This window comes from Aegilops tauschii, chromosome 4 (assembly GCF_002575655.3).
Source record: "Aegilops tauschii subsp. strangulata cultivar AL8/78 chromosome 4, Aet v6.0, whole genome shotgun sequence".
Classification (NCBI taxonomy): domain Eukaryota; kingdom Viridiplantae; phylum Streptophyta; class Magnoliopsida; order Poales; family Poaceae; genus Aegilops; species Aegilops tauschii.
In genome coordinates this window covers 269008869-269023049 of record NC_053038.3, presented here as the reverse complement: position 1 = coordinate 269023049, position 14181 = coordinate 269008869, and the positions used below count along the sequence as shown (strand labels likewise).

The 14181-nt window shown below is 44.9% G+C and overlaps 1 protein-coding gene across 2 annotated transcripts; it reads left to right on the top strand.

Annotated features, from left to right (window-relative positions):
• Positions 1-5699: 5699 nt before the first annotated feature.
• Positions 5700-13735, top strand: LOC109778383 (E3 ubiquitin-protein ligase JMJ24). 2 transcript variants are annotated; one of them, XR_012181949.1, is made up of 14 exons: positions 5700-6500; positions 6663-6805; positions 7987-8086; positions 8502-8634; positions 8714-8768; positions 8878-9643; positions 9994-10323; positions 10514-10885; positions 10969-11041; positions 12292-12621; positions 12718-12803; positions 12930-13049; positions 13153-13223; positions 13346-13735. XR_012181949.1 is itself a non-coding variant. In XM_020336939.4 (13 exons), the coding sequence occupies exons 1-13, from the start codon at positions 6144-6146 to the stop codon at positions 13443-13445; spliced, it is 2706 nt and encodes a 901-aa protein (XP_020192528.1). In that variant the 5' UTR covers positions 5700-6143; the 3' UTR covers positions 13446-13735. The 2 variants fall into 2 exon arrangements, 1 of the variants encoding a protein (XP_020192528.1); XM_020336939.4 differs by lacking the exon at positions 12292-12621.
• The last annotated feature ends 446 nt before the right edge of the window (positions 13736-14181 follow it).

Sequence of the window (14181 nt, the reverse complement as noted above, 5' to 3'; positions counted from 1 at the left end):
CCACTACAAAGCACCTCTTCCACTGAAGATAAATCAATCTAGTTGGACAAACCAAACGGATAGTTTAGAGAGAAATACAAGGCTGTAATAATCATGCATAATAAAGTTCATCAAAGACTTAATTAATTTCAATGAATAATCTGATCATAAACCCACAATTCATCGGATCCCAACAAACACACTGCAAAAAAGAAGATTACATCGAATAGAACTTCAAGTAGAACATTGTACGGAAGACCGGAGAGAGAGAATAAGTCATCTTGCTAATCACTATGGACCCATAGGTCTGTGGTAGACTACTCACACATCATTGGTGGTGCAGCAAGGATGATGTAGAAGCCATCCATGATCGATTCCCCCTTCGACAGAGTACCGGAAAAGGCCTCCAGATGAGACTGCGAAAGGTGGAATTAAGTCAAATAAAGCTGCGTGGGACCCACAAGCTCAGGTGGCCCGCCCCCTAGGGGAGCACTATGTGAGCTTGTGGCTCTCCCGTAGGGCTTCTGGCCTCCTTAGAACCTTCTAAGGTCCCTTCTGGTCCATAAAAAATCACCGTAAAATTTCATCGTGTTTGGACTTTGTTTGGTATTGATTTTCTGAAAAGCCAAAAACAAGCAGAAAACAACTGGCACCGGGCACTAGGTTAATAGATTAGTCCCAAAAATGATATAAAGTTGCATATAAAGTATCTAAGATTGATAATATAATAGCATGAAACATTCAAAAATTATAGATACGTTGGAGACATATCAGTCCCCATGCGCTGGTTGGTGTGGCGTGCCCGCAGAGGCCGGCTCAGCAGCAGGCCGACGCGTGGTAGGCGTTGATTGGCGTGGGGTGGGTGTGTTGGGGCTGGAGCGTGTTGCCTGGCGAGTGACGAGTGATATACTTACACTCCTCTACCCTTAGTTTAAACGATATATTTCATTAAAACCGAGATATTCGCTCCGATATTGCCACTGATGACTAACGAATGCATAGGATTCCACAAATCCTCTCTTTATTGTGTTTCCACATGAAATGGGGTATATATGTATGAAATCAAGTGAGACAAGAAAATGAGTAAAGGAGGAGATAGAAGAAATCAAGTGGAGGCGCGCCATCAATTCTAGAGCAACAGATGGTGTTTCATGCGACTGACGACCAATCGCATGGCAGTCATATGGTGTGGAAACCGATGCTCCTCGTCCACCTGAACAACTTTTATAAAGGGGTCGAGGCCAAAATGTCAAGAGAATAACCATGAGCAGAGCCAGCACAGAGTCATCTTCATCCCATCTTCATCAACCCTAGCCGCCGTCATTTCCCATCTTCATAGCCACCATCTCCATTTCCACCATAGTTCTTCCTCCTCTAGATCATACTTGTAATCGTGTATCACACACGACATTCATTGTAAGACATATTATCAATCAATCTACCTTCATGATGTCTTCTACATGTGTTCTTCGTGTGATATGATGTCCATGTATGAGTAGTTCAGTAAGGTATCGGTTGAGGTAAGGGCCTTGCAACCCGATGTATTTGTTGGAGGGATCAATGGAAGTGCTTTGAATTAACGTCCCGTATGTGTGAAATAAAACTGTTCCATAGATGTCTCTTGTCTTATTTGCGTTCTTCATCCCTGCAGGTACCCAGGATCATGGAGGACGAGCCAGGAGAGGCTAAGGGTAGGGAGACTGTGAAGTGTTATTCTGAACACCAATGACATGAAGATTTAGTATGGTAACACGGATCCTATCTCTGGGGATTCAAGAGGTGTAGTCATTAAACGCCCAATGCTTTTGTCTGATTATTGCAAGCTTAATTATCGAGGCAGCCCCGCGAGACAGATAGGGCTTTCAGTTGGAAAACTAACTCTTGATGTAGGACGCGCGCAGGTCAAGATGTAATTTGGACACATCCCCCACTTTGGTTCATAACAAGCACATCTCGACGGGTGGTGACTTCCATCGCACAAATTAAGATCATATTTGGTCCTGTCACAAATATATGGTTGTAAGCATTAAGACCTCATACCCATGCCTATTTTTATTATAAGTGTTTCCCTTCAGTTGTTTTATTTTCATTCAGTCAAAAGCTGGAATTGTTTCTTTAACAAAAACTTGTTTGAGCCCTAGCTTAAAGGGGATCTTCCTCCCATGGGTTCGAAAACTCAGGGGCACCTCTAGGGAAAAAGGCGAGAATCCTTCCTGCTCCATTTCCGGATCACCAAAGGAAGTAGTCAGTGAGGCGCTGATCCCGATGCGCATTCAGCGAAATCTAATGTTGTTAGGTGCGCTGATCCTGAAGAAGATCGCACCGGTTCATTTGTGGCCGCCGGAGAGCATCGTGTTGCATTATTTTCAGCAGGATTTTCACCATTGTGCACACCATTTTCTTCCTTGGTATTCCTGTAGCAGAGAACTCATGTGTAGCAGTAGAAGAATTAGTCAAAAATGGATAATTACTAGCATCATTAACCACACGACCAACTTTGGAAAGGTGGGAAGGAAGGAGAAGAATTTCCTTCCTGAGAAGAGCACCGACGTTAGGATGGAGTTTTCCGATTGGAAATTGTGTCTCATCAAACACAATATCGAGAAATATAGACGCAACTAGTGGAGACGTCAAGACATTTCACACCCTTATGTTGAGCACCGCAACCAAGAAATACACATTGGATGGAACGAAGCATAAGTTTACCTGTGTTGTAGGGACGAAGGTTTGGCCAACAGGCACAACCAAAAACTCTAAGGGTATGATAATCTGGTGTAACATGCAAGAGGCATTCTGTGGGTGTTCCATTGGAGATGGTACGACTAGGCCACATGTTAATAAGATGAGCATCAGTAAGAAAAGCTTCGTCCCAAAAATTTAATGGCATAGAGGCTGCAGCTAAAAGAGCTAAGCCTACTTCGACAATATGCCTATGTTTGCATTCGACAAAACCATTTTGTTGGTGTGCATGTGGACAAGAGACATGTTGAGATATTCCCATTTGCTAAAAAAAGGAGTTTAACTTCTCATATTCACCACCCCCAATCTGATTGCATGGCAATGATTTTGCTATCAAATTTACGCTCAGCAAGGGTTTGAGAATTATGAAAGACTTGGAATACATCGGAACACTTTTTAGGAAGGTAGATCCAAGTGTACTTGCTAAAGTCATCAATAAAGCTCACATAATAAGAATGTCTACCAACAGAAGTGGGTGTTTGTACCCCAAACATTGAAGAAAATAAGTTGGAAAGGTTTGGTAGATACACTAGTAGAGACATGATATGGTAATTGATGACTTTTTGCACATTAGCATGAATCAAAAAAAGTTTCTGAATTTCTCTCACCAACAACTAGGAGTTTATTTGTACTAAGAATTTGATGAACAGTAGCAAAAGATGGATGACCTAAGCGACGGTGCCACCCTTCAGCAGAGAGCTTGATGGTACCATACACTTGTTTATCGAATTTGCAATACTTGGGAAGCAACAAGTAGAGCCCTTGCACACAGACAACCCTATGAAGAATTCTCGTTGTGACCCGATCCTTGATCAAAAAGAAGAAAGGGTGAAACTCTAGAAACGCATTATTATCAAGAGCTATACTATGGACAAATGGAAGAGTTTTGGAGGCATTAAGAACATGCAAGATGTCATTGATAGCAAGATTTGTGTGTGGGGGTTTGATGATTGAATTACCAATATGACTTATCTCCATACTTGCACCATTTGCTGCGGTGTAGATTTGATCATGGCCACAATACTTCTCATGCATCGTCAGCTTATGTAGTTCTCCAGTGATGTGATTGGTGGCACCTGTATCCATATACCAATTGGTATCTACGCCATATGATGCATCGGCGACACCTGTAATTTTTTTCTTTTGGGAACTGTCATCAGCATGGCGCCAATCACAGTCCTTAGCGAGATGGTTAGTCTTTTCGCATATTTGACACTTTCCTTCATAACCTTCGTAACCTGAAAATTGCACCCCCATTGTTATTGCTGGGGGGAGGGGCACCGGTTGTTGTTGTTCCCCTGGTGATAGCCACCGCCACCACCCCGGTTGTGGTCGTCGGACGTTGTTCTGGTGGTAGCCACCGCCACCACCCGGGTTGTGGCCGCCGCCGTTGTTCTGGTGGTAGCCACCGCCACCACCCGGGTTGTACCTGCCGCCGCCTCCATGATTGTATCCTCTGTCGTTACCGGAGCCGTTGTAGCCGCCGCCACCGTTATACTGACCACCACCGCGAGATCCACCACCACCTCCACCTTTCTGGTTTCGATAGTTTCTGGTAAAATCTTGGCGACCGCGGAGGTAGCGTTGGCGGACGACTTGAACGCCCCAGCGCCTATTCCATGGAACATCTCGACGTGCTGGTCGAAATTCGCCACCATGGAGAAGAGATAGTCAATGGAGAACCGGCTCGGTGCGGGCATCTAGCACCAAGATAATTGGCTGGTACTTCATATCCAGGCTGGCGATGATGAACGAGAGAAGCTTGTCTTCCCCGATCGGTTTTCCTGTTGCCGCGAGCTTGTCTGAGAGGGCCCTTATGTGCCTGAAGTAGGCGGCTGCTGATTGGGAGCCCTTCTGCCGTTGGTGAGGCGAGCCAAATATTTGTTGGCGCGTGAGAGAGACATGGCAAAGAACATGTTCCCCAGCGCGATCCATATTTGCATGTGATTTTTCCAGTCGATGCAACTTGAACCAGGACTTCCTTGGAGAGGTTTTTGAGAAGGTAGGCGACTATCTGCTGATCTTGGATGAGCCAGGGGGTAGGCAGGGTTTGGGACGACATGTTCCTTCCTTTTGGAGTTTTTGGTTGTGATGGTTTGTGGGGGTTCTTGGGTAGTTTGATCAAGATAGCCATAGAGGCCGGCGCCCATGACCTGGGATCTGGCATGGGCACACCAAAGAATGTTTTTGCTATGGGTAAGTGGCTCAGATGTATTGTTGTTCAGGCCGGAGCTGATGGCCGAGGTGGAAGATGACATGATTGCTGGGAGGTTCGGCGAAGATTAGGGTTTTGGTGGAGGCTGCAAGGGAGATCGATGGAAGGTGGATGGGTGCGAGCTAGATGTTGCACAGAAGCCTGCTCTGTATACTATGTTAGACAATGGGTAAAGTGTCTCAACTCCCATACACTAGGAGCCCACATGTTTATATATTGATGATGATTTGTGGTACAAGGTCTCGGTGGTTTAAACCAAACTGGAAAGGAGATATACGAGGAGGAAGGAGATAGAGATATGTACAATAGTAACAAACCGAATATCTTGTAACTACACAAGTTACGACCGCGTACACATGCGCCAGATATTGTGTTCAACAGAGAGGTCGCGTCTGCTCTAGACCAACATGAATGCGGCACTGACGCTTCGGGCGGGAAAGGGCGCGAGCGAGAGAGAGGGTTTGGGTGTGCAAGGGTTGTCGGAGGCGTGCGTGACTGACAGCGGTCCAGACGCCGACAAAGCCCCTGATTTGCTTTCCGTTCGCGTGAAAAAAACGTCAACACACGAATACAAAACTGCGTTAGATGGTAAAACACGTCCGGATCGTGCGACAGGATGGGGCGGTTTGAGGGTGAATGGCCGATCCTCGTATATGACTATGTGACTGGGCACGCAGCGTTTTTCCGTTCCTCCCGCCCACACGAAGGAAGGCGAGGTCCCCTAAAAAAAAGGAAGGCGAGGTGAGCACGGCCAGCCAGAAATACCGCCGAACCAGACCGCCTCCCCCCTGCAACCCCTTCCGCCACGGCTTGATTGCCTGCCAGTGGCTTTCTTTCTTCCTTCCCCTGCTCACACACGCAGATGCTGCTTTTCCTTCCGTACCCGGACACGCAGGCAAGGCAAAGGCACCCGCCACCAAATAGGAAGGGGAGTTACTCCACCACCACCACCACCAACCTAGCCTAGCACAGCACAGCACAGCAGTGGGAGGGGGAGGCACCGGGGCAGGGCGGGGCAGGGCAGGGCCGGAGATGGATGGAGACTTGTTGCAGCGCAGCCCATTGCAAAGCTCCAAATTACAACACGGAGCCCAACCACCACTTATACGCCACCGCCACCATCGCCACCACTTTCCCCTCCCCGATCTCCTCCCCAAACCCTAACCCCCTCCCCTGGGATCCGCCCATGGAGGCGTGACGGTCCGGGGGGATGGACGCCGTGCCGGAGGACCTCCGCTGCAAGCGCTCCGACGGCAAGCAGTGGCGCTGCAGCGCCCCTTCCATGCCCGACAAGACCGTCTGCGAGAAGCACTACGTCCAGGCCAAGAAGCGCGCCGCCTCCTCCGCGCTACGCGCCACGCTCCGCAGGTCCCCCCCCTCCTACGCGGCCGCCTCCTACGCGCAGCCCCGCGAGGGCGACTCCGATGCCGACGCTGACCTGCCCCTGCCAATGGCTGTCGCGAGGCCCTTCTACGGCAGCGTCGTCGGGGAGCCTGTCTACGTGGCGGAGCCGGCGGTGCGGAGGGGGCTGCCCCTCACCAATGCTATCGGCTCGCACACCGCAGCCGTCAGTTGGTTTTACCTCTTCTCTCTCTCTCTCTCTCTCTCTCTCTCTCTCTCTCTCTCTCTCTCTCTCTCTCTCTCTCGTCGTGTGTGTGTGTGTGTGTGTGTGTGGCTTGCGCTGCTTTGGGTGCTGATCAGGGGTGGTGATACATGTCGGTGACGGCAGGAGCTAGTCGGGAGAGCCTCTGTAGGGCTGCAAGGCTGTGCGGAGGTGAAGACGAGTTGCCACCAATGCCGGAGGAGTGTCAATGCCGTTTGGTGTACCAGCTGTGACAGGAGGGGGTATTGCGGCGGCTGCATCTCCAGATGGTATATTGCGATATGGATTATACTGTTCTACACTTATTATTAAGAGTGTCAATCTTGATTCAAAAATAGTTCCATCCTAGAGGAAGGCACTTGTCCATAGGAACTGCCAAATCATAGGAACATGTTGGCTCATAACATGTTGGTTCAAATCCTAGAGGAAGGCATTCTTGTTGGAACATGTTGCTGAAGCACATAGAGATGTTCCTGGTTAGTGTCTTGTCTTGTAATTTCAGAAGCATAGCCTCTGCCTTGGCCTTTTAAAGGAAAAATTAATCATTATCTTGGTTCATGACAATAGAAAGTTAATGTTCCACAACCCATGTGATTTATTTTTTCTGACGGTCCCTTCTTAAGAACAAGCTCAATATGGCCTAATTGAAAAGAGAATCAGATCTGATCTCACCCAATTACATTTATACAAAATATCAAGGACAAACACACCTTTTTGGTACACTACCAATTTGATGGAGAGACACCGTCAAAGAACTGGGATGGCGATCAATGCTGACGGCAATGATGCGGGTAACACAAGTTATGAACTCCACAATCAGTGTATGAGAAACAGTCAGTGTGGGAAGTGGAGCATGCACCGGCTGTGCACATTGGAAAAAGTTGCTAAGGACTAAGAGGATCAGTTGCAACGGTTGTGGGATGAATAGGTGTTCAGGGTGACAGACAAACAGCTAATGTTTCATGCTCTTTGAGCTGGCTAAACAGGAAGAATATTTTCTTGCTTAGAGTTTAATGGTTCTGTGTTGGGTCTTAACAATAACATGTACTACCTCCGTCCAGGTTTACTAGTCCCCCTCATATTTTGGGTCACAGTAGAAACAGTTCTGTCGAGCCACTGACTTCTGATCAGTAACATCTTGTTTTTATTTTGAGTGATCATATGAAAATGAGAGTGCGCTTGACTTGAAAAATATTTTCATGATGTTGAGTTCATTAGGATCTCAAAAATATATTGCTCAAGATCAATTTTAGTTTCACCGTGGGGACTGTTGCATTTTCAAGGAAGCACCTTGTTTTTGTGGCTATTGGTTATGCTTGGTTAGCATGTTAGAAATTTGCGTATGCTGGCACCTTACACTGTACGGTGTGCATACTTGGCCATTTCGGCTTTATAGATTCGATTACAGACTCATTATTACTTTTCCTTACTAATAGAATATGTAATGTAGGTACTCTGACATTGCAATAGATGATATTCAAAAGGTTTGTCCAGCATGCCGTGGCATTTGTAACTGCAAAGTTTGCTTACAAGGAGACAACTTAATTAAGGTATGTAGGGCATGTTTGGTTGATGGCAGGGTATCTGAGCAATTCTTACTGTTGCTTTTGCAAAACTGCCCTCTTGATGCTAAACCATAGCTCTAACCGAGTCAAATTCCACAATTTGCACAGCTTGCAACATCAAGTTAGCCAACTTGACTTTCTTAGCCTCGTGTTTGTTTCTTTGCCAAACTTGTAACATGTTCCACTATTTGATCACTATGCCCCACATGTAGTTGACACATCTTTTTGTCATACATTGCCTAAGCTGTGGCATGCCACAAGTTGGTTAACTTAGGTGTTTCAACATGTGACATCCAACCAAATATGCCTGTTGGGAGTTTTCTTCCTTTTCTCTTTCCATGTATTTGATTTCCATCCTCTACTGAGTTTTCTTATGTAACACTTCTTTTGTTCTTTTAAGGCAAGGGTGCAGGAGATATCTGTTGTAGATAAGTTGAAATATCTTCATAGCATTTTGGCATATGTTCTTCCAGTGCTAAAGCAGATTTACTCCGACCAATGCTTTGAAATAGGTGTTGAAACAAGAGCTTATGGTACCTTATTTTCCCTCTTACCCTCCTTTGTGTAACTCTGCATGTTTCAAACAGCACCATAACATATTATATGCAATAGGGCCCAAGATGGACATCATTAGGGCAAAGATGAATTCTGATGAGCAAATGTGCTGGTACTGCTTTTGCATTCTTCTATCTGTTGCTTTTATCATTGGGATTTTATTATTCCTACAATATAATTTTAAGCTATAGTGTAATACCTTATAAATTACCTTTCTGCAGTGACTTTTGCAAAGTGCCAGTGTTTGATTATCATCGACACTGTCCAAGATGTTTGTATGACTTATGCCTCGACTGTTGTCGAGACATTAGGCGCTCTCAGACAAATGTAGTCAGAGGAGAATATGCTGAAAGTAAAGGTCCTGTGGTGGAGACAAATAAAGATAGTGCGAGTGACAGAGCAAGATTGGAACCATCTGCAGCAAGTGTCAACGATAAGTTGTTCCCACAGCCGATAGATGCAAATGATATTGGCATCAGATCTTTGTTTCCTACATGGAGAGTCAACAATGATGGCAGCATCACATGTGGGCCTCATGAGGCTGGTGGTTGTGGCTCCTCAAAGCTGGTATTAAGGCGAATATTCAAAATAAACTGGATTGGTAAGCTTGTAAAGAGTTCTCAAGAAATGGTTAATGGTTGCAAAGCACATGATCTTGAGAATGGATGCTCATCCTGTAACGATAGCAGAAGATTGGACTCAATTGGTCGCCATAACTTTGGTCTCTCAAAATGTTCAGATAGTGATGGTATTGATGGGAACTCTGTGTACTCTTCTGTACTGGAGAACTTAAAATACGAGGGTATTGTCCATTTCCGTAAACACTGGATAAATGGGGAGCCTGTAATTATTAGGAATGCATTTGAGCCTTCTTTATCATCAAGTTGGGACCCGTTAAGTATTTGGCGAGGAATCCAGGAGATCATGGATGAAAAATTGGATGAAAATGCCATAGTTAAAGCTGTGGACTGCTCAAACCAATCAGAGGTAAAACGGGAGTATTACTTACTAGTTTATCTATCTAACTAACACTTGTTCACTTTCTATTTGAAATGTTCTTATCACTGCGACTTCTGTTTATAGACTCTGAATTGGCATGCTATTACTTATAATATTACTGTTGCTAGTCGGCTTTGACTGTAAGAAGCATTACTTTACCCCAAGAGAGATGTCGGTGATGAAAATTACTTTTGTTTGTACAAGGATTTCTTAAACATCATTACCCCATCCTATAATCATGACTGAAGAAGTGAAAAGGAAAGATAGTAGAAAACTAAACACCTTTTGTGTACTATGTCTATCCTAAAATCTATATGCTGCTTTACAAAAAAAATCAGGTGCATATCAAGCTCAACCAATTTATCAAAGGTTATTCAGATGGTCACAAGGGAGAAGATGGCAAGTTAATGATGCTGAAACTGAAAGATTGGCCTCCAGTGAGCGTATTAGAGGAGTTTCTGTTATGCCAGCGACCAGAGTTCATTGTCAATTTTCCCTTAGTAGACTTTATCCATTCTAAGTGGGGCTTTCTTAACCTTGCGGCTAAGTTACCCCCGGATGCCCTACAGTCTGAAGTAGGCCTAAAGCTGCTTATTGCATATGGAAGGCAGCAACAACCTGGTAAAAGCGATTCAGTGACAAATCTGATGGTTAAGATGGGTGATGTGGTAAGTTGCCCTTTTGCTATAATTTACACTTCAAATTTCTTTTCGTTTTACTGAAGTCAAACATCCGTTTACTAGAGAATGCTGGCTGATGTCGCAACTTACCTTTTGATCTGTTTCTTGGCAATTTAATAAATTAATGAAATACAATAAATACACCACATGGCTAATGCTATGTTTTTTCTGTATATAGGTACACATGTTAATGCATAGAGCTGAAATGCGTTACCTATGTCCAAAGAGTCTACAACCTGAGCGGCCGGAAAGGATTGCTAATGGGATGGCAGTGCATGTAAATGCTCATGCACCTGTGCAAAATTTGAATCTGGATATGGGGGAACAATCACCTGAACACACAGTTTCTAAGTCTTGGAGCCCTTCTGTAGGCTCTTCTGCTGAACTATTGAGTTCATCACATTCAGAGCAACCAAAAACTAATGGTGTAGAAAGATCTCAGCCTGGTGCTCTTTGGGATGTCTTCCGCAGGCAGGATGTGCCGATGCTGAATAAATATTTAGCTTCTAACTGGGAGGAACTTACAAATAACAGTCAGGCGATGCTCTCTGTAATTACTTCTCACTACTCTGCCAAATTTGGTTGAACCACTTTTGTATGTTTATGTTGAGAATACTATTTCTTTGGTTTCAGGTGAAGCATCCTATTTATGATCAAGCTGTATATCTCAGGGAGCATCATAAAAGGGTATTAAAGGATCAATATGGTAAGTACACCAAATAAAGATTATCACTTTGAAGTTGGTAGATGTAATAGTTACCGACTTCCTTTCACTGATGCACAATAGCAGCTTATTTCATTTACTTTGCCAACTTCTCAGACTTGGGCAATCCATAATACTACTTTATTGCAATACCACATCAAGCAGATGATGTGCCATCTACTCCCTCTGTCCCATAATGTAAGACGTTTTTTGACTAGTGCATTATGGGACGGAGGGAGTAAATTCCTACCGAATCAATAAATGTAACTATACCAATTCTTTGCTTGAAAGAAAGCAACCAAATGTCTGCTTGTTAGGTCTTGTTTACTGGGAAATCCCAACCTGATACTTCTATCTACATCCTTTTTGGCGGGGAATATGATTTTTCGCCACTACTTGTGACTTTGATGATTTGCCACTGGTTACTCTGCAAATGATATTTTGCCACTTCTTAGTTGGGACTTTGAGGATTTTCCCTTTTTCAGTAAAAAACAATAGTAGTAGTTACAAGTGTTTTAGATAATATATGCACAAAACAGTGGACAACAATACCCTTGTGCCTGTTTGACTGAAGAGGCAGAAAATTAAGTAGAAATCCCCAATGTCCCAGCTCTTCCACCTCTCGAGTTCTCTCTGCCGGCGCCAATGAAGATGAACTTGTAGAGGAGGTCCCATGGTAGGTCCTGGGTGGGCGTGAACTAGCACGGCCGGCACTGTGGAGACGAGCGATAGGTGGCCCTCGTAGAGGAAGCCCGAGGGCCTGCACGGTGACAGCGGCGTCCCTGAACCGTGTGTAGCCGAGCGTGCCGCAGCGGCTGGGGAGCGGAACGGCGCTGGCAAATGCTTCAGCAGCCCTGCCAGTCACGCCCCGCCTGCCCTGTGCTGCCCTTGTTCGCCGCCGTGGCCACCTACTGGTTCTACAACAGGTACTGCTGGTTGCCGCTGCTGCACGTAGTGCTGCTGGTGCTGCTCGCACCTCTTGGCTCCACAGTGGTCAGCCGGGTATACTCTTGTGTTCTGAACGACAGCTGATGCAACACATAGTCCTTGCGCTTGGAGCAGGATAAATCACTGATGTGTATTAGCGTCACAAAATCCCGTGTTTGCTTCCATGGAAGAATTGATCAGCTGCTTGCATGCTTGCCGTGCTGCCATGGAATAATCAATCTAGCACTTTCTGTGTGGATTGCTCACCGGCGACGGATAGAGCCAGAGGCATCATATCTTGGTCTGACGGGGGGACTGTGATGCAGAGATGTGGACCTGCATGGCTCCTGGTCGTGTTGGCCAGCGCGACCATGGCCGCCAACTCCGGATCCGCTCCCCGTGGCAAGTCACAAGAGAGATGGGGAATGAACAAACAGGAAGAGCTTGCCTGTTGGCTTGGTTGATCGAGGACATGGGCAATTTGGGGATTTCATGTGGGCCCACCTGTAAGAGGCAAATCCTCAAAGTCCCAACTAAAAAGTGCAAAATATCAATTGCAAAGTAGCCAGAGGCAAATTGTCGAAGGCCCAAGTAAGCAGTGGCAAGAAATCACATCCCCCCTTTTGGCGAATTGTCGAAGTCCAAGCAGTATGCTAGTAATATCTCATACGAGGCAGACTAATGATTTAGCTGCATCTTATTTGTATATTTTTAATTTGTGTTATGTCACCTGTATTTGTACGTTCTTACAGGAATTGAACCTCGGACATTTGAACAACATATTGGCGAGGCTGTTTTTATTCCAGCTGGCTGTCCCTACCAAGTAAAAAATCTCCAGGTATGCTTCTAGTGATTTTGTGCTATCTCAGATTGCTATACTGAACCTTACTGCTTTGGATGATATACTCTTTGAAATGGTTCATCGCAAATATAGTTACATTGTCTTTTGTTAAAAATGGTTCAGTCTACGGTTCAGTTGGCTCTGGATTTTTTGTCGCCTGAGAGTTTGCGGGAGTCGGCTCGTATGGGCCAAGAGATACGCTGCCTGCCAAATCATCATAATGCAAAACTGAAGATGCTTGAGGTACCTCACAACTGAGCTGGTCATCGAGCAGTTGCTTTATGCCTATGCCACTTACTGTTCGGAACAAAAAGGAACCTTACGAGTTTTGTCATCAAACATGCAGGTTGGAAAGATAGCTCTATATGCAGCAAGTTCCGCTGTCAAAGAAATTCAGAAAATAACCCTTGATCCCAAGTAGGTGCACTTAATTTTTATATCCTTGAGCGTAGAACTGTAGAGATCTTCACCTCCTTTTTTCCATACGCCTTTAGTTGATCTATGCTGCTTATAAACCCAGTATCATGTGCCTTTCTCAGGTTTAATCGGGATATCAGATTTGAGGATCAGAACCTAACCCGGGCGGTTTCAGAGAACTTGGCTAGAGTCACTAAACAACGAAAGGTGTCTTGTGGTTGACATTCTACAGGCCCTCAGGAGATGCGGGATGTAAAATTGAAATTGAAACCCATGTGAAGTAGATATAGCAAATTGTACATGTAGTATACCATGTCCCGAAAGGAACACATTCACAACTCTTGTCAGATAGTATTGACCTCACCTGTATATTGTGGGTTAGGACTAACGGCTGTGCTCATGTCAACAAAAATAATGTGTCGAGCAATTAATGAACATTACAATGAGAGTATGATTGATAACTGCTCTTCCGCCATTTTGAAGAGAATTTCAGACAATTTTGGGTCGAGTAATATTGAGTTTGGCCTTGTTGTGTTCTACTCCCTCCGTTTCAAAATAGATGACCCAACTTTATACTATACAAAGTTAGTACAAAGTTGGGTCATCTATTTTGGAACGGAGGGAGTAGCTTACATTCATACAAACAAAACAAACAGGTTAGATTTAATAGTGACGTTATAGCATGGGCAAATTTGACCCCCAAACACATGCATGTACATAATATAGCACACAATTAATTCAACGCAAACCAAAATAAACCGCAATTCAACACAAGCCAAGATAAAATTTACCAATTCATACACAGCCATACATAATGAATCAATCACCACCTTTGTTGTGCTCATTGATCTCCATCTGCTTGTTGATGAACCACTTCTTTCGTCATCCAAGAGGCCACTTTCTTCATCCAAGAAACTAGTGTCCTGCAACATGATCCTCGACTCCCTGTTAAAAGAAA